Consider the following 20,886-nt stretch of genomic DNA (forward strand, 5'->3'; position numbering starts at 1 on the left):
AATAATATGAACATACATTAATGATAGTATCCTATCTATACCTTTAATGACTAAAATGATTAATTTATTTATTCTTTAGCCTTTTTATTTAAATTTCTGCATAAAAAAAAACCCAAACAAATTTGAAAGGCAAGGAAAAACCAAATACCTATGCTAGTATGTCAACCCAAACAGACAAATAACGATAAAAAGTGCCTTATTTTAGTGAATACTAGCATCAATATTATGATTATTACTATAACGATAAATTATCAGTGTCTTGTCATGTTCTATTAATTAGTGCTAGACTTGTAACCACAACATTATAATTATATGAATACTAATCTTGTATTATATAGAACCATATGGTACCGACTCTATGTATGAACATAATATGACAACAATATGACTGTTAAATTTATGAAAAAATATAATATACGTCTAAATAGCATCAATTATTAATTAGGCCTATACTACATATAAAATCAATACACTCAATTATCCTTATTAACCCATACAACAGATTACTATTGAATTAATTAAAATCAGGGTATTAAAAAAATTAATTAATACTCAAAATGCTTCTATTTACATGAATGTTAGGAGACGATAAAATGCATAACTAAACTAAATTATTGAATTATTATGTTTCATGTATCATAGATTTTGTAAGTCTACTCTGGTTCCTTTTTAATATGGGATTTTTTTTGTTTTTGTGTTTTTGTTAGTGTCGAGATAGTGATGAGGAGGAATGTCTGGAAGAACAACACCGATTGTACACTTAACCGAGTGAAACACAAACGCAAACGCAGTTTTTCTTACAAATCTGACGTAATCTCTGGAAAGTCTTCAATTAGTTGACATGTTTATAACTGTTTAATTATAAGTTTAGTTTGGTACCACTTAGGAAAAATAATAAATGAACTGCTAATACAACTATAAGGGGACATTGTATAGCATGCCACCAATACGATGACTATTATCTTTACGAAATTGACAAGATACAAATTAAAAAAATATCGTTTAGGCCTAATAATAATATTACTTCATACTAGCTCAATCTACGGTTTATAAAATATCATTTAAAATTAATTTATTGAACACTTTCATAAATATCACATGATTCAGCAGCGCAGACGTTTGCCATTTCATAACACAGCTCGTAATGTTTCTGTGGAAAAACAACAAATTAGTATAATTTTCATATTGATAAAAAAAAATAGATAAAGCATGCACTCGGACTATCTACAGTATATGTTTTTATGACTGTAGCATCATACAATTAAACGTTACCCTTGTGTCAAACAACGATGAAGAAACGCGTTTGATACGTTTCACTGTGTGGTAGACATCAACCAACGCGTCTCCATTCATCTTACGAACGATTATGTCCGCTGCACAGAAAAATCCACTTCGACTCTCGTCCCTAGAGTAACAAGATAAAACACCAATAGTATTTCATATTGATATTGTTTACAAATATTAACTATAAGAATCGCGATTGACTTATTGCCAACTTTGCAATCACATTATGTTGTTCTTTTTTGGAATTCTTCCTTCGTTCATTGTACCGTTCATTGTGTCTATACTGGATGAAAATGAATCTATTTTGAATCGAATACTTACAAAGAGCAAACTGTAACATAGTCATCTCGATTATTAGTTTGTTGAAATTCTCTGACATCGTCACAGAATTGTATAAAGTATCCAAGTGAAGGTTTCTGTGATTCTTTAGGCCAGTCCAGAAATGTCAGGTGACATATCTCACGTGATCTTTCCTTGTCCTAAGTATTAAATGTGCAGTAGTTTTATTTCACGATAGAAAAGCTTTGAAACTGTTATTTTATTTTAGATAATTACTTCAAATAATTTTTATAATGTTCTTACCTTAGTCAATTTTAGTGTTCGTTTAAAAACATAATCGGTCTTCTCAAAGGTCAGAACTTCAACTGTGAATTGACCTTGTGTCATCTTACGTTCAGGAACAAGTGTAGAAGCAATTACCTTAAAAAACAACATGATTATCCTTTCTTTACTATATTAAATTAATGTGTAGTGATAACGTTGCCTCTTTCGTATATTTTCTTTGAAAAGAAACTGTTGACTGTACAATAATGTGTAATCATGATTCAAGTATAAATAATGTTTAGCAATCTGTACAAAAAAAACTACGAAGATCGAATTCTGGAAATCACGGCGTGAATGACCAAAGCGTTAGGCTTTTTATTGCAAAAAGATCTTTTTATCTCTCTTCTCTTGTTATAAATATTTGTATAATAATGATCAACACATTTCCATGCCATTGTGCATAACATGATCAATATACATTAAATAGTCTACCTTACCTTGTCAACCTGCTCTTCGTCATCTAACATCACCACTGTATATGACTTGTAGTCATAGATCATCTGCCAGAAATTGGAAAATTCACGTAGCATTGATTCCCTTGGCACAAGATATTCACGTTGCGGCTAAAATAAAGATTACAATACTATGATCACATAATAAATCCATAGGACATAAAGAAGCTTAATCTAAGAAATCATTGTACAGTTACCAAAAAAAGGTTGAGGTTGTATATAGTTTTACTCTAGATTTCACAAAATAGTTGGCGCTAGCAAATCTGACCTTGGTACTCTTCGTATTGGAATATACAACATCTTCTGACTCCACATCAATCAATAGAGGTTCTGCAACATTCACTATTAGATAAAAAAATCAATTTAAGACAAAGTATTACAGCTTTCTTAAATAACACCAATTAGAGAATTTAGTCTATAGTTCCATTTAACACTTACATTGCAATGTGTTATCGTTTTGTGTTTTGTTTGGTAGAAGAGCTTCAATGTTCTGTAAAACATTATAATACATGGATAATGAATTACACTATGCATTCAGTATTTAAAGTACAATAAAAGTAAACATAAAAAAAAAACGTTTTCCCCAATTAAAGTTGATGTGATCAATCATGGTTTTAATACATTCAAGATTAATAATAATAATAATAGAACAATAGGTTTATGTCACCATACATTTATCTGTTCTTGAATAACTGGTCTTCCAAGTAAACTTGTTGTGTTTTTAATTGCCTTGTATCGTTCAGAAATATCGGTTGATGGTATGCATGTTGCTCCACAAAACAAACACTCCAAAATCATCTCATAGATAAATACATACTGGTTCTGAAAAACAGCAACAAAAAACATTGACGTGCAACTATTTACGCAAATAAACACTTTAAAACTGTTGTGAAAATGGAACATACCTCTTTCAAACGAATATGAGAACAGCTACTAAGTGTATCTTTGACAAAGTTGAAAACATCAATCTCACTGCTTTCTTCAGCCATATCTAGCATTGCGTTTACTGCGATGACAGTTCCAATTTTGTGACAATCGGTACTTTGTAACAGATAATAAATAGTTGATACCGGTAAATGTCGACCACAATATTACAAATTAATCGACTCATTACATTGCCTTATTCCAACGAATATAGTTTAATGTATTCATACAGAGAAATAATGCAAAGCAAATTATTTTGTAATACCTATACACAAGTATTGGTCCAACTCCAGAGTCTTTCTTAGCTTTCCTTAAACTGTGTGTAAACTCAATAAGATGTGCAGATGTGTCCATAACATCTCCAGGCCATGCAATGAAGTTATATTGATGGACAACACGAGGCCGCGATTCACGATTTTCCTGCGTAAAGAAGAAGGTATAGTCATTGCCCCATCACATTTGGATAGCAACATTAAGGTATATCTAATTTAATAGCTAAACAACATTTTAACACACCTAAATGAATCCTTGCCACTTGATTGGTTAATTTTGTATCACATGCTTTTCACTATTTATATTATGTTAATGGATAACGTTCATCCTTTTGTACACTTTTTTCTGGATAACTTTTTACATTTTTGTATTCGCTGAATATTATAGGGGAAATGGGTTCAGTAGTTGACATCCTGATAGTCCTATTCAACTCATAAAAACATTCTCTCCATTAAACACATTTATTACTTATATAATAGATTACTTCATTATAAACAAGATATTTGTTACCGTCATAATTTCGAACTTGCAGACTGTAAAACCATTGTCATTTAATTCCGCTTCCAGTTTGCGGACATGCATCTTGCCATGTTGTGTTATTATACATCCAGTATTTTCATGCAAAAGTAGATTACAGTTGACCTTTGAGGTGAGAAAAGTATTTAAAAAATTAAAAATGAGTAAATCCTTTGTCCTTTGTAATATTTTGTACAGCCAACAACTGGTCTTCCAAATCAAACGAATTCATACTTTGAAATGGCTTTAACATAGTGTACTCATGTGTAGTCCATATAGGTACTCATTATTTGTTGATCCTATCCTAAAACATACCTTGTCACCATCACATGTAATGTTAACTATTATATTGATGTTTTCTCTCCAAATCATTTCCAATAACTGTTTTTCTTGTTCATTGCCTGTTAAGAAATTTAGTGTATCAATATTCAAAGCATTTATTTAAAAAGTTTAGTAAAGCATGAACATTGCGTTTAATGTAAGCGACCCATTAAAAACCAAAAACAAAAGTACAAGATGCTCAAACATAAGAAACAGACAAATAATTTCAAAAAAATATATATGTACTGCATACATATCATTTTGGTTATACTACGTACCTCTTAACAGAAGAGAGAGGCTATACACAAACAAAACAGTTGAGCAGTTATTATTGCAACAATTATTGTCTAATGTCAATCTTACCATGGATAAAAACTTTATTTATTTTTGCTCTTACTTAAACATCGTTAGACCGTTTGTTACGTAATTAAATTGTTTTAACATTTCTCCAATATTATAATGTAAATACTATGGCAGCAGTTTTAGTTGTAAGAATACAGTTTAGAGTTTATGAATACAGAAATTATAATAATTTCCTCACCATGATAAGCGATATATGCATTCGGTTTGTCCTAAAAATAAAATACATTCGTTATTATGAATTATTATTGAATTAAAATTTAACGTGATTAAAGAACATACAGTATTCTAATTAATCAATTATGTACATTTGTTTGTAAATGTTATATGTATTAGGTTGCACAAGTCCCTAATGATAATATGTTATTACTTACGTTAATGTAACAGGCGTTCGATTTGTCAGATTTACCTTCCAGACGGATACTTGAATATCGACTAAATAGTTCCTATAACAAAAAACACATACAAAATAAAAATGTATCTATCATAGGGCATCTTTTGTTAATTATTATCACACATGTTATTTATTTACTTTTCTAATTTGTTTTTTTTTTCTAATTCAAATTTATAGACTTACCCCAAATTCGGATGTAAAAGTAAAGCTTGTTCCCTGTTTTCTATGTTTGATGTACATGTGTAGATCTTTCAGCTTGACAGGTCGATTGTAATCAGTAACACTGGAGTCCACGACAACAGTGTTCAACTGATTTGCAACCACATAACCGTCTTGCATTTCTGATAAACAATAATGACTTATTGTAATACAATATTGAATTTATATATTGTGCATTTTAATATTATTATTTATATACGTTTTTAGCAAGCCTGGTATAATTAACATCCACAATTAGCATTTTGTTCAAGGTGTTGACAAAAAAAATTGAAATCTATTATTAGGACTTACCTATTTTATCTACTTCTCTTGACATCTTTGATCTGACTGTACTAGTGGTATTTAGATTACTAAAATTAATATATTGCGGAGTATTATAATATTATTTAAAGATATCTTGTCAAAAAACACAAACTACATGTTATGTTGTTCTGAAAGGATTGATTGTTTTACAATCTTAGGAATCAATCCAGTTGGATAAGCATAAATAATTTACCAACATTATGGTTTACCCTAAGTAGATGTGTTAGTACCTTGTGGGTGAATAGAGAATATCGTACAGGTAAAATAAGTCATACAATCCGGAATCATGACTTTTGTGATATATAATAGCAATATTATATTTATTTTACGTTTTACGTACAGTATGGCAGAGTAAAATATACTTAGTATACCTTTTTCTTTTATAATGCACCGTTTGTACAACGATTACAGTCACTACCACAATGATACACGTGATTAGAAGACCAACTACCCACCAACCTGTTAAAAAAAAAAAAAAGTAAATTATTTGACTTGTGAAAAAGATTGTACATAAAGTTGTAATATTGATAATATTTATTAATTTATTAACTCCTCCCTCCTCCCCCAAACAAACATGATATCACCTACTTGTATGTTTGAATGAAGTCACTATAATAATTGATTTAGGACCGATTCCTTTTGATGTTCTTGCTTCAATCTCAAATGTATACATCTTAGTTGTGTCAATTCCATCTATGGTTGTTTGTGTGTCTGCATATCCTATCTTATACTCTTTAAGTTCCAATTTATCAAGAAACAGTTTGTAATCATAGGTTATTAAACCTTTTCTGTTGCCACATTTTGGAGGTTCCCATGATAAACTAATCGATTTCGATTTTGCAGACACAACTTGAAGTGATGTTGGAAATCCAGTTGGAACTAAATTATAAATGTAGTTTCACAAAATATTTAAATTGTGCTTTATCAAGCCATTTCGGACTATAATGTTTCTAATACCAACAAGACTCTAGATAGTGAAATTTGTTGAAATTGTATTCCTAATCTATTTAAACTTTCTTAATTTATATTACTCGGTATGCCACATACTTACCACCTTCTTCTGTTTGTACTGTATGAATATCTGATAGCTGTTCAGCTGAGTTGGATACTGAGGTTACATGAATTGCATACTTGGAATATGCACTCAGATTGGAAATGATATACGAAGAAGTGTCGAAAGGACCTTCTTCAACGGCGTCCACATGTACGTCCTCGCACATATCAGCTTGTATTAGTTGGTAAGTGACGTTGTACATAACAGGACAGTCTCCATTTTCCACTTTATTCCAAGTCAGAGAAATATTATTTGTCCCAGTAGTAACATCTATCCCATCAATTTTGTTTGGAGCTAATAATGCATAACAATGTCAAAAGTAACTGTAAATGTATTAGAGTCTAGGAGACATAGTAGTTAATTAGTTAATGTTTACTTGACTATTCATTTATTCATGGGTGACACTTTGGCAGTATGATGTACAGAGACTACCACTTGAGAGTCTACATGCATATGCCGACGCTAATATTGGGTCAGATATTTTAGCACTTTTTGGTGTATAATATTGAGAATTCAAAGCATGCATACTTTATGAATGTTTTCTTAAGTTTGAATAAGTAAAAGCTATGGAGAAGAACAAAAAATATATATAATAGGCAATTATGATTAAATTTGATTAGTAATAGTATATATATTAAATTGATTAAATTGAGTGGAGCTGTGGCTTGGTGGTTATGATGCTTGGCTACCAATCTAAGGGTCCTGGGTTCAAGTCCTGTCATATATCAGGGTTTTTTTCTCATGACAATTTACAACTCCACTCCCAAAGACTTAATAATAAGTCTTTGTTTATGTAGAGCATCTTGTGTATATGTTTGTCTTGTGAAATTATTAAATAGTTTATCCATCCTGTAATTGGCGGGTTACTCGCTGTTGGATGAGTATGAAATAAAATAAAATAAAAAAAATAAAAAAAATAAAAAAAATTAAAAAAAATAAAATAAATAGATTTACCGTTCGCATGCGTTTCAACTGTTTCAATATTACTCCATGGTCCTTTGAATCCAGCGTTGTTCTCTATTCGTACTTTGCATGTATACAATGTGCACGGCAATAGTCTGTCAATTGTAGTTGATGTAACATCACTGGCAGCGATAGTTCTAGATTCGGAATCGGATTCACAATATATTTCGTAATCAAAAGTGTTGCATTGTATTTTCTTTGAATTACTATCTAATTTCTGCGGCAAAAAATATATAAAAATAAATATAATTATTTTGGTAAACAATTTGAATTAATCACTGACTAAGTAATAATAATCATTACATTATAGCATAGGCCTACATCATTAATTATTATACAGTAAATTGAATACTTAAAAATACCTGAAATGTCACCCACCTGCCATGTAATGGTTAATGAAGAAGAACTAGTTGCAGTAACTGCAATATGAGGGGAGATCAATGGACCTATTCACAAAATGATAAAACAAAAGTTTACTATCTAGGGTAGTGTATTTAACTATACTAGTTACTGTACATTCGGTTCCCTATTCTATATACTTTTCTTTATTTTCTATATTTCCTGCTATCGTTATGTGAAGATCGATTAATCGATCTATTAACAGATTGATTATCTCACTTGAACATATAGTTGATAATTTCACAACTTGACTATCAGGTCCACACACATCTTTTCCGTTGATTTTCCTACAGACACGAACTTTCACCTCAATTGTGCGATTTGGCAGTAACCCAATTGTAAAGACCTCATCACTTGTTTCGATTGTTGTAAATGTTGATTCTTCTTCACTTTTATATAACACTTTATAAGATGACGCTGGTCCAGTTCCATAATCCTCACCAAAAGTCCAACCATAAGCGATAGTTATGTTTATGTATCGAAGGCGTTTTCTTCCAAAAAAGGATTTATTTTTGGCTAAATTCAGACATGTAGACCTTATGAATTAAAAGAAATGTAATGTAAGAGAACCAATACCAACCTATCTGGCAGTCGTTGCCACCCCAACCATGTTCACAGTCTCCACTATCGCAGTAACCCGTATCTTTATCACATGATGCTGAGGTCGCACAATGACAATTATACTGACAAAAACGACCAAACTTTCCATCAGCACATGTTATGTGATCTAAAAAGAAAATCATGGGCTACGGTTTAAATGAGCAGCTGAACACAACACATCTGAACTATGTGTATTGGTGTATAAGTGGTGTTGTCTTCAGATAGTAGTTTCAGAAAGAAGAAAGTAAAGAATATTAATTAAGTTACTACTATTGGTATTTACTCTCTACATTAGAGCAATGGTTATCCTTGGCAATTTGCCTAAAATATAAAAACAACAAATTTACCAAGACACTTGTCTCCGTAAAATCCATTGCTACATGTAGTTCCAATTTGACATCCTCTTTCGTTGTCACAGTCAGTTGAAGTACAATGACATTCTTGACTACAACCTGCACCGTAGTTATTTCCTGTGCATGCTACTTTCAAAATGGATAAGATATAAGATAAGATTTATAACAACATAAGCTTTAGCCATTACCTATTTTTTTTTTTTTATTAATTTCGGCAATAAACATAAAATAATAATTACAAAAAAAAACATAGAAATATATATATATATATATGAAAAACAAGACACGAGGCCGAGGAAAGACAAAAGCATTAAACAAAACGCTGTCACCGGTAAGGTGTGTCTCTCCACCACAACAGCGATTGTGGATGGGATATCAAGAGTGTCTAGTCTCCCCTCATATGACTGTTCCTGATAACGTTGATGTAAAATCAACCGGGTGGCCCGTCTCTGGATTTGCTCAATCATTTGAATTTGACATATGCGATAAGGGTACCACACTTGTATGAACAATTGTTGTTAAATATAATGAAGGTACAGATAATAATAGCGAGATTATAATATGATGATGCAATATTATAATTTAATTTATTTAGCAATTGCTTAAAATGTTTCCAAATTATAAGATAACAAAACATTTTGACACACCCTCCTGTATGACTTATAACATTTCCTTTTCCGAGACAGAAAAACCCTACCATTGAAGGAGAAAGTAAATACGCTTTAGAAATAACATAATGGGCAGAATGTTTTACACGAAAATTGATTGTTTATTTGTACTTCAATCTATAAAAATCACAAATACATAGTAGGCTAGTAGTAGTATAGGCCTTCTAAATTCAGGACGACCTAATAATCCTTGTATAAAATAATTTATACCTGACTTTATTTTTAGAAAGAAATCAACTTTCAATCTCTGGTAAATACTATGTGTAAGGTTTCAGGTAATGAGATAACATTTACAATGCATTCTTAATTTTTAATGTTATCTAAAGAAAATAAACTCAAATTATCTCCGTGGTAAGCCTCCATGCTATAACCCACCTTGATCACATGTATCACCATGGAAACCTGCAATACAGGAACATCCAACAGGATCTGGAGGACATAATAAGATTCCTGAGCATGTTGCTCCTGACCTTTTCGAGCACACAATACCACATGTCCGACCCCAGTCATTGTTACCACATCCTAACAAATTTAAATACTATCTTGTTAAAATTTATTTTACGTTTCTGGTGTATTTATTAACTTCAGATTTTTATTTTTGTGCTATAGTAAAAAGCATCCACTGTATACCCACGGGGTTTTTTTGAATAAAAAAAAAACTCTTTTTAAAGACTGTACCTTCTGAGCAATCAACACCTTTAAATCCTGCTGGACAGATACATAACCCAGTCACGTGATCACATATTCCTCCATTATAACAAACTGGGCAATCTACATCACAGTTCATTCCATATTTTGTTGCGGGGCAACCTATGATTATGAGTATAAAAATGAGTATATCACATTACTCTTAAGTAGACTTATTAAAAGTTAAAGAATTAGTTTTTAATTGGCGGATTAGGGGCATCAAGTACACTGCCATGTATGTTTTTTTCCTACGACAGTGTTGTTGGTGGTACAGTAGAAATGAAATACAATATTCCTGAACTCATGGATTAATGAATAAATAAAGCCATGCTGAACTTAATTAATAATAACAATAATAATTAATTAATAGCATTGAAAAAATTATGTACTGAAAATCAACATTGTGCCAAACCCTAAGCAAAACATGTGAAAATAAAGCTATAATATAGTTCACCTCTGACAATCAATCTCATCATTGCATGTTTTCCGTTTCTTTCTTTGTAACATTCGTATATTCCAGCATCACTTGTTCTGACATTGTTAATAGTCAACGTATCTTCACCATTGCCTTGTAGTAAGCTAATGTTGTTAACTTTCCATTTCAATTCTGTTATACGTATTGCGGTATGAACTCGTAAAGTCACGTGGTCACCGATACTAACAGTAATGGAACGTTGGTATGGAGTGACGTCAGCTAAAACATACAACCGATTTAAATCTTTTATACGATTAAGGTTAAGCAAGTGTGGTATGTATAATAATATTTAATTATTATAAAATGAAGAAACTGAGTTTTGCAAATGAATAGGGCCTACCATTACATAATTTATAATTAACTAATGAGATTAATTAGACAAATTAAGTGTAGAAATACTGTGACAGATAACGTACACTTTTAAAGTACTGTATATGATACTCCCCAATCCATTTAGCAAATTGAACAAGAGTAATTTAAAGAGAAATGAGTGTCAATCAAATTTCAGTAGGGCCTACCTTTCAACCAAATAACTAATCAATCATAGTTTTTTTTTATTAACTTGTTTATATACATATATTATTTATGTTGTTATATTTATGTGTTTAATGCAATACTTTGTAACTTTTAGATTATTTATTTTAGATTATAAAAAGATCCAAATGGAAATAAGCTATTAAGCTTTTTTGGGCCGGCTATCCTGCAAAGTCTGTATCTATTTGTAGTGTCAGTAATTTATGTTATTACTTTGTATTTTGTATTTTATGACGATTTTCCTAATTAAAATTAAATCAAATCATATATTTATTTATAACATTCTAATTATTTGTTAATTATTGTAAATGAAAATTCGACTTAATATGATAAATTATCTCACCATTTTTTGGCAAAATTATGAAAGGTATATGCTGCGATCTGGTATCCTTTGTAGCATTTGCAAAGAAGGCACCGACCATTTGAAGGCCTGAGGCAGTATTGATATTGACGATGAGGGCAGTGCGTCCATAATCATCTGATCTTTGTACTGTCGATCCTGTAGGGAACATTGTACCAGAAGCAACAGGTGTGCTGTCACGACGATCACCATAATAATCATAACCATCATCATCATCCCACGTCACAGGTCTTCCTTGCAACCCAGTGCCTGTATCGCTTTCTCTTCCCAGTAAGATATCAGTAGTTTCATCTGAACCGCCAGTATAACCTCCGAATCTTGATTCTTCATTAAAACTATCAATGTCAACCGTTGGAGTTGGACAACAGATAGAAAAATCAAGAATTTCATCTGAAAGGTCAGTTGAGCAGTTATTGATTATTTATTGATTGTGAATGATTTACTTCTATTTATCTTTTATTTTAATCATAATTATTAAATTGTAATCTAAGCAGTATCATATTCTAAATTATTCCACCAATCATAGAAAGAACTTGAAACAAAATTTGTAATTACAGTTTACCTTAATGGCGTGCTCATAGGCTTATTGTTAAATCAGTTTTATTTTATTTTATTTTATTTTATTAATTAGTTAAGTATTACTCTGGACGCACCTTCACTCAAAAAGTGTGCCACTGTTTCAAAAGTGTGCCACTGTTTCAAAAGTGTAGCTTCCAAATCAATTTTTATTAGTTTATATAGATAACTATATAAGCACCAATACACGGTATCAACAGAGTATTTTAATTATTTGCAGCGGTTCTCATTAAACAGTGGTAGCATTAGCATTTGTACAATAACATTAATTCAACCACTTTGAAATTTTAACCTGACTGTAGGAAACATTGCTAGAGGATAAAAAGTCTAACGAATAACTCCCAATGTTGACGCATAGGGCCTAGTTGTTGTCACATAGTCGAATTGCTTACAATCCAATTATAAATAATCTAAACGCATTTATAGGCCTATCCATATTTTAGACAGACACGGATGTCATCTTTCTCATTTGCGCCTAGTCTGCATTATGTGCACATAAAAAAAAGTAATTTCCTGCTACGGGTCTTTGGAGTCAAGTTGTTTATTCAAGTGTCTATATAAGTGTAAAATAACATGGTAACTGTCATCCGATAACCAGGAAATAATAAACCAATTTTAGATTTACTGAACTAATAACAAATATATAAAAAACGACATGTTAATGTTGTGTAAGATTATGTAAAAGTATATTCCATTTTTTAAAAACTGTCATATGAGGTTTCAAAAGTGTAATTGCGTTAATTATGAACAGTAATATTACCAGTACTGTCAGTACAAACAATAGGGAGCTAAAATGCATTACAACCCCAAACATGATTGTGCCATCGTTTCCCGCATCGTTCCTATCATTGCAACATGGAAACATTCTACCGATAATTTGAATGATCTAATTCGAACATGTTTGTTTATTTTAACTAGTTTTTTTAGAATTATTGCGATAATTACTTACCTGATCGTACTGTACAAAGCAAGACAAGGATTAAAAGGTTCACATGAATAACTTCTAAAGTTGACATGTTTGTCGATTGCTTACACTTTGATTTTGAATTTCTTGGTTTGCAGTATATTGTAGGCTATTTTTGCATCTTTAAATGTTTGACATGGTTACAGTAGAGCTAAGTACCGAACTTATACGTATGAAATGAAACACGGAAATGATGAATGATCTTAAGTTTCAGACTTTTGAACCAAGTGATTGGCACAGACAATTTAAGGATGCGATAATACCATCAATTATGATGTGACATGATAGGGGAATAATGAACAATGGAAGAGTGAAAGTAATTTAACTCTTCCTGAATAGACCATAGACACCAGAAAGCATTTTGGTTTTATTTTAGGCGGAAATCAGAGAGCAACGGCATTTCGGCTACACTGGTGGTAGTCAATTGTGGGCTACACCGTGAAATAACATTTTATTTGGTTCACCACGGTTCGAATCCCATCGTTTTTCTAACTGCTGGTGGATTGGAATACGTGTTCTTACGTTAAGCCGTTGGTCCCGTGTGGGATTGTCTCCCGGTGTACTGCCAAATTCACCATCAGGAGGACACCACTGGAAACAAGTCTAAGGACTAAATAGAGGGTCACATGTACAACACCAAATCATTCATTCATTTTATTTGGTCAAAATCATTGTCAACATATATATAGGCAACAAAAAATATACATAAAATTGAGTTAAAATGGTATAAAACTGCAACAAAACAATAAAAAGCAGAAAGCATGAGTTAAAATATTAAAAAGATTATAGAAAGATATGTTTAAAAAGGTATGAAAGTACATTAAAAATTGAATGTTTACAATATTATAGTAAAAATACGTTTAAAAGATATCAAATTACATTACAGATTGAATGTATAAAATACACTAAAATAATAAAAGTGGTTTGAAAATTGATTTGGTAAATATAAGATTTTGACCAGGATAGTCAAAATATCTCTCCATAGATAGATAAAAAAAAACATATTACTCGGGTTTATTTCCGTTGGGGTCCTGAAAATAAACAGTAATACAAATTATAATAATAACTTGAGTTAGTGTTTACCGACCGACCGACCGACCGACATAGTGAGCTGTAGAGTCGCGTTTGCACGTGACTAAAACATCGTTAACTTTCCTTAATGTTTCGTTGTGTCGCTAAAATGCTGTTTAAAATTACCCAAATGTTTTATTACTCTATAGGGCCTGTTCGTAGGGGTTGAAAATACCAGCTTATTCCCGATTTCCGTTCGCGTGATCCAATTAACTTTTGCCTCAGGCTACAAAAAATTCGAGGTAAATTGTTCACCAAATTTGCAGGTTTTTTCAGCGATAATCCAATTATACTCGGCCTTCGAGGATAATAAATCTCCGATAGAGGCAATGTGTCAAATTTTGACAAACGTTCGCTGCCTAGGCCCGTCATTTCTCCTACGAAGCTCTTCCATACACGCTTCGAGAGCGATCGTCAGCTGGTGCTGTCCTTGTTGGTGTAGACCGCTTAGTAGGCCTAGCTGGTCGGGGAGCCGCTGGTCGGTGGTGTTTCCGTCGTGTAACATTGGGCTCAAATTCTTCGTCAATGAGTAAAATAATGGTCGTCAGGAGAAGGCATATTTCGGCAGGATTATCGGCGTTAAGAGGCATAAGGTTTGTCGCAAGGATAAGCAGTGTAAAAGGTAGCAAGTAATTGTTATTGTAAAGAAAGATCGCGAGTAAAAAATATACAACACGAAACTAGCGTGCGAAAATGGGGTCGTAGGTTGTAAAGACAACTGACCTTAAAACGTAATTTCCGGTTTGTGATTCGTCGATTAAGCATTTAAGCGGTTAAATATTTCAAGTACGAACAACGCTCAATTTATAACCCGAGGCATGGGTGAAATTAAGCGCTTATTTTAACCACCGTACGAACACGACTAGGTTCTTAAGTGTAATTTCTTTCTGTCGAGTTTTTAAATTTTGCCAAGTTTTTTTATTGTATATATACAAATAATTTTGTAACTCTAAATATTGTCTGAACTCCTTTACTTGTTTCAACATTGTTGTTAAATTGCAGAATACCATGAACATGCGTAATCAAAATGATGTTAAATAAAAGCAAAACATCATCAGTTTTCTAGCGTATTTCATTAAATGATGCTTGTCTGATACAATAAATGTTGTCCTACACACATTTTTTAAACAATTGTACTAAAAACATTTTCACTATTTAACGACTGATCACGGGATAAACCTATGTAATTTATACAGGTGTTACAACCGCTAATGTAGAAAACCCCAGCTAATATCTAAACAACCGCTAATGTAGAACAATCCACCGCTAATGCAGTAAAACCTCCAGCTAATGTAGAAATACCAACAGCTTATGTAGTAAATACAAAATCAACACCAGCTAATGTAGAACGGTCAACAGCTAATGTAGAACCAAAAGTTGCCTCCCACAGCTAATGCAGTTACTAAAATGGATTTATTCGCATATATTCCTAAAAATATATAGCTTGGTCTATGAGCAGCTGTTTGTAGACCGTTTGCCGCAAGCTGATTTAAATAGGATAATTATATTAAAACAAATATTATGACAAATTTGGACATGAACATTAGTGGTAATACGAAAGCGACAAAAACTCCTCTAATAAACAATAATAATTATTTAGTTCAAGGCACATGGCCTACATTACACTCATTTAAATTTAAGTTTTGTTCAAGTTTACTGAACACTTTCATAAATGTCGCATGATCCAGCAGCGCAGACGTTTGCCATTTCATAACACAACTCGTAATGCTTCTGTGGGAAAAAAACAACATTAGTTAACTAACAGATATCGAAATCTGCTTTTAAGGCCTTGTCAATCAATCAAAATTAGATAAATATTACGAAATGGAAAAAAGTTTAATATATAGTAACACTTTTTAGTAGTAAGTTTTAAATTCAATGGTCTGGTTTCATATTTGTTTCCACCTCATAAGACCATACGCAAGCACGAAGACAATATTGGGGTTTTTTTTTTGGAATACACGCGATTTGATATTTTGAATGTTATCTCATTTTATATTTATATATTATATAAACCCCAATATTGTCTCCGTGCTTGCGTATGATCTTTTGAGATGGAATTACGTGGTATTATAAATGCTAAGGTTGCTTAATTATGAATAAAGTATAACGTAACTTGTGTGTATACATAACCTAGTTTATCAATACCGTGACAATCTACAATAAAACGTTACCTTTGTATCAAATAACGATGGAGAAACGCGTTTGATACGTTTCACTGTGTGGTAGACATCAACCAACGCGTCTTCATTCATCTTACGAACGATTATGTCCACTGCACAGAAAAATCCACTTCGACTCTCGTCCCTTGAGTTACAATAAAAACAAAATATAACAGAATTACCCATTAAGATTGTTTTACTTAGGAAGAATCGTTGACAAACAGAGAATGTGGATAATATTCATATATGAAGTATCGTGAATTTAGTTGTTCAGTTAACAACTTCTTCTTATACCTGTGTTGGATTAGTAATATCCACTTGTATGCATTGTTGTTATGATTGAATTGTGCAATTGCAATTTACAGACAATTTTAAATAAAAAAGAAATCATCAAATGAAATTATTATAGCCTAGTCATGTGTTATGTTGTAATCTGGATTATTGACGATATGTGAGTTTATGTGGTATAGTCTATTATTATGTTTTCGACATAAAAGTTTAATCAGTTTAAGTTTGTTAACTAGATTAGTCAAAACTAAGAAATTCATGCTTATCAAAATTAGAGTGGATTTCAACGATCATGTGACCGAATTACAAGCAGAATAGTTACTTACAAACTAAAAACTGTAACATAGTCATCTCGATTATTAGTTCGTTGAACTTCTCTGACATCGTCACAGAATTGTTTAAAGTATCCAAGAGATGAAGGTTTCTGTGATTCTTTAGGCCAGTCCAGAAATGTCAGGTGACATATCTCACGTGGTTTTGCATGATTCTGATTATTAAGTAATGTACAATAAAGTAGTGTTTTATCATAGGAAAATCTATTACTATAATATTATTAATAATTCTTTTTTTGCATTAAAAATAGACAGGATTGTATGCATTTTTCATATAAACTGGCCAATGCGAGAATTACCTCATACTAATATATTATTTATTTCACTATGATGCAATCTTTTACAGCTTGACCAGTATTTTACATAGGTTTGAATAGTGTTATGATATTCTTCTTTTACCTACTTACTTTAGTCAATTTTAGTGTTCGTTTTAAAACATAATCGTGCTTCTCAGAAGATAGAACTTCAACTGCAAATTGACCTTGTGTCATCTTACGTTCAGGAACAAGTGTAGCAATTCTCTAAATTGGAAATATCATAACTTGTATTTATTATGAAAAACCCTATTATAGATTAATAATGTTTAACAGTCAGTCAAGGAAAAGAAAAAATCCATCCATGAAGATTTAACAATTTAATCTGTATTTTAAATTTTATAAAAATCTAAATTAAATAATCACACTAATCTTATCATACAATTTACTTTACCTTATAAACCTGCTCTTCGTCATCTAACATCACCACTGTATATGACTTGTAGTCATAAATCATCTCCCAGAAATTGGAAAATTCACTTAGCATTGATTCTCTTGGCACAAGATATTCATGCTGTGACTAACACAAAGAACATTACATTACTTATAAAATGCCCAACATGGAGTTAATAAATATATAATAGTAATCCTAACGACAATTTGAATTTAAGTTAGGCCTATGTATTATATTAAATTTCACCTTACCTTGGTACTCTTCGTATTGGAATATACAACATCTTCTGACTCAACACCAATCAATAGAGGTTCTGCAACATTCACTATCAAATACAAAATCAACTTGAAAGAACATATATAAAACTATCTTAAACGGTTAATATCAATTATAGAGTTAGTTTACTTATATAGTGACCATTTACCACTTACATTGCAGTGTTTTATCACTTTGTGTTTGCTTTGGAAGAAGAGCTTCAATGTTCTGTAAAAGACATAATAAATAAATAATGAAATTGTAGTAATCACTCTTAGCATGTTATATATATCATTGTAGTTTCATTTAACATGTACACATTAAAAATACTTTTTCTCAAGTAATGTCCAACCCCTAAAAAGTTTGTGTGATAAATCATGGTTTTAGTACAATCAATTAGATTCCTCTATGTATGCATGTAATCTTTCAAATGTAAAGTTTAATAGAATAAGCATAAGTTATGTCACCATACATTTATCTGTTCTTGAATAACTGGTCTTCCAAGTAAACTGTTTGTGTTTTTTATTTCTTTGTATCGTTCAGAAATATCTGTTGATGGTATGCATGTTGCTTCACAAAATAAACACTCCAAAATCATCTCGTAGATAAACACATACTGGTTCTGAAAAAACAAAAACCATTGGCATGCAATTTACCCAAATAAAACTGTGAAAATGGAACATACTGGTTCTAAAAATTTAATACGACAATTAACGTCTTCATAACTTTTTTTAACTGTTTAAAATGATAACAAGCTACATACCTCTTTCAAACGAATATGAGGGCAGCTACTAAGTGTATCTTTTACAAAGTTGAAAACATCAATCTCACTGCTTTCTTTAGCCAAATCTAGCATTGCGTTTACGGCGATGACAGTTCCAATTTTGTGGCAATCGGTACTTTGTAAGAGATAATAAATAGTTGATATTTATGTCGACCATATTATTACAAACTAAAATCGACTCATTAGATTTCCTTTTATGACATGACAACATACAGAGAAATAATGCAAAGTAAATGAACTTTTAATACCTATAGACAAGTATTGGTCCAACTCCAAAGTCTTTCTTAGCTTTCCTTAAACTGTGTGTAAACTCAATAAGATGTGCAGACGTGTCCATAACATCTCCAGGCCATGCAGTGCAGTTATATTGATGGACAACACGAGGCGGCGATTCACGATTTTCCTGCGTAAAGAAGGTTAGTTATTGGCACTTTTTTTTTTCATAAATCACGTTTGAATAATCATTTCTGATATATGTATATATCTATTAATTATAATAATAAATAAATAAATATTTCTTAACATTACCGTCAGAATTTCGAACTTGCTGGTTGTAAAACCATTGTCTTTTAATTGATCTTCAAGTTTTCTAACAGACACCTTTCCATATTTGGTGTTCATGTATCCAGTTCCTTTTTGCCAAAATGAATTAACTTTGGTCTTTAAGGAGGAAATAGAACAAATGCTGGTCAGTGGATCCAATAAGAGAATTATAACAGAAGGCACTACTGTAACAATTACTCTGGAAAGAACTAATACTAACCAGTCTCCGTAGGAGTGGAGTGGAGCTGTGGCTTGGTGGTTATGATGCTTGGCTACCAATCTAAGGGTCCTGGGTTCAAGTCCTGTCATATGTCAGGGTTTTTTTTCTCATGACAATTTACAACTCCACTCCACTCCCAAAGACTTAATAATAAGTCTTTGTTTATGTAGAGCATCTTGTGTATATGTTTGTCTTGTGAAATTTTAAATAGTTTATCCTGTAATTGGCGTGTTACTCGCTGTTGGATGAGTATGATATAAAAAAAAAAAAAAAAAAAAAAAATAGCGAGTGAGTGGCTAAGCGGTTAAGACAGTGGAACCGTAATACCAATAGCCATAACATCGGCAAGGTTACGAACCTCACTCGCTCCATGATACCGGTGGTAGAACGTGTCTTAGATACGACTATAAACCGTAGTTCCAGATCTGTACACATCTAGCTCATGTGTACTTCACCTTGTACATCTTTCTAGACGAGTAGGGGGTTACCCCGGTGTACTAGTATACACTCAGACACTGTCACACACATCCATTCATTGCCATTGTCATTGTCAACTCTTATTATATGTGTAGTTACTGTTTATTCCCAACTATATATCTATATTATTTGGAAAGCTTTTGACTACACACATACCTTGTCACCATCAAATGTACTATTAATTATTATATCGATGTTTTCTTTAATAATAATTTCTAATAACTGTTTTCCTTGTCCATTACCTGTTAAGAAATTGAGTGCATGGTGTGCATATTTAATATATTCAATGAATAATAATTGACATACAGAAATGAATTATCGCAGATTTAGATAAATATCGTTAAATATTTCATAATTATTTTATTCTAGTAATAATTATTTGTTGTAAAACATTATAATTTTAGCTAGAATACAGTATAATAATGTTCTCACCATGAAAAGCAATATATGCATTCGATTTGTTCTAAGCATAAAAAGATAATTATCAATTATAATCGATTTAAATTGAAAATGAATAAAAAAATATTTCAAATAATATATACATTTTGTGAAATTTAGATACAGAGGTGGTTTTACACATACACTGTTGATAATAATGTTATAACCTACATTAATGTAGCAGGCGTTTGAACTGTGAGATTCACCATCTAGACGGAGACGAGCATACTCACTCTGGAGTTCCTATTTCAAATAAAAGTAAACGTTTTCTTTATGTTCTTCAGTTTATGTTACTTCTTAAGTTAGTTATATCTATGTTGTATTT

General features: G+C 31.6%; 3 protein-coding genes and 1 long non-coding RNA gene across 4 annotated transcripts; 1 reads left to right on the plus strand and 3 right to left on the minus strand.

The window, feature by feature from the left end:
• Positions 1-3,376, minus strand: LOC140051988 (receptor-type tyrosine-protein phosphatase mu-like). Its single transcript, XM_072097349.1, has 9 exons — positions 3,245-3,376; positions 3,012-3,161; positions 2,778-2,829; positions 2,608-2,681; positions 2,325-2,450; positions 1,867-1,983; positions 1,606-1,763; positions 1,273-1,405; positions 1-1,150 (listed from the first exon to the last, which is right to left on the minus strand). Exons 1-9 carry the CDS (start codon positions 3,335-3,337, stop codon positions 1,073-1,075), a joined length of 981 nt encoding a protein of 326 aa, XP_071953450.1. The 5' UTR covers positions 3,338-3,376; the 3' UTR covers positions 1-1,072.
• A 73-nt stretch (positions 3,377-3,449) lies between these two features.
• Positions 3,450-11,894, minus strand: LOC140051738 (uncharacterized). Its single transcript, XM_072097033.1, has 18 exons — positions 11,726-11,894; positions 10,828-11,067; positions 10,365-10,496; positions 10,062-10,208; positions 9,013-9,144; positions 8,646-8,792; positions 8,045-8,112; positions 7,658-7,883; positions 6,701-6,997; positions 6,238-6,528; positions 6,021-6,108; positions 5,638-5,696; positions 5,311-5,468; positions 5,108-5,179; positions 4,915-4,945; positions 4,368-4,453; positions 4,047-4,178; positions 3,450-3,683 (listed from the first exon to the last, which is right to left on the minus strand). The coding sequence occupies exons 1-18, from the start codon at positions 11,892-11,894 to the stop codon at positions 3,450-3,452; spliced, it is 2,709 nt and encodes a 902-aa protein (XP_071953134.1).
• Positions 11,895-11,946: 52 nt separating this feature from the next.
• On the plus strand, positions 11,947-19,657 carry LOC140052592 (uncharacterized). Its single transcript, XR_011845632.1, has 3 exons — positions 11,947-12,140; positions 19,138-19,299; positions 19,551-19,657. It is a non-coding gene; the product is annotated as an uncharacterized lncRNA (long non-coding RNA).
• On the minus strand, positions 15,739-18,697 carry LOC140051739 (receptor-type tyrosine-protein phosphatase mu-like). The gene is made up of 8 exons (XM_072097034.1): positions 18,572-18,697; positions 18,276-18,327; positions 18,096-18,169; positions 17,845-17,970; positions 17,544-17,657; positions 17,131-17,291; positions 16,529-16,661; positions 15,739-16,085 (listed from the first exon to the last, which is right to left on the minus strand). The coding sequence occupies exons 1-8, from the start codon at positions 18,695-18,697 to the stop codon at positions 16,008-16,010; spliced, it is 864 nt and encodes a 287-aa protein (XP_071953135.1). The 3' UTR covers positions 15,739-16,007.
• Positions 19,658-20,886: the final 1,229 nt, after the last annotated feature.

The sequence above is a fragment of the Antedon mediterranea genome, chromosome 6 (genome assembly GCF_964355755.1).
Source record: "Antedon mediterranea chromosome 6, ecAntMedi1.1, whole genome shotgun sequence".
NCBI classification, from domain to species: domain Eukaryota; kingdom Metazoa; phylum Echinodermata; class Crinoidea; order Comatulida; family Antedonidae; genus Antedon; species Antedon mediterranea.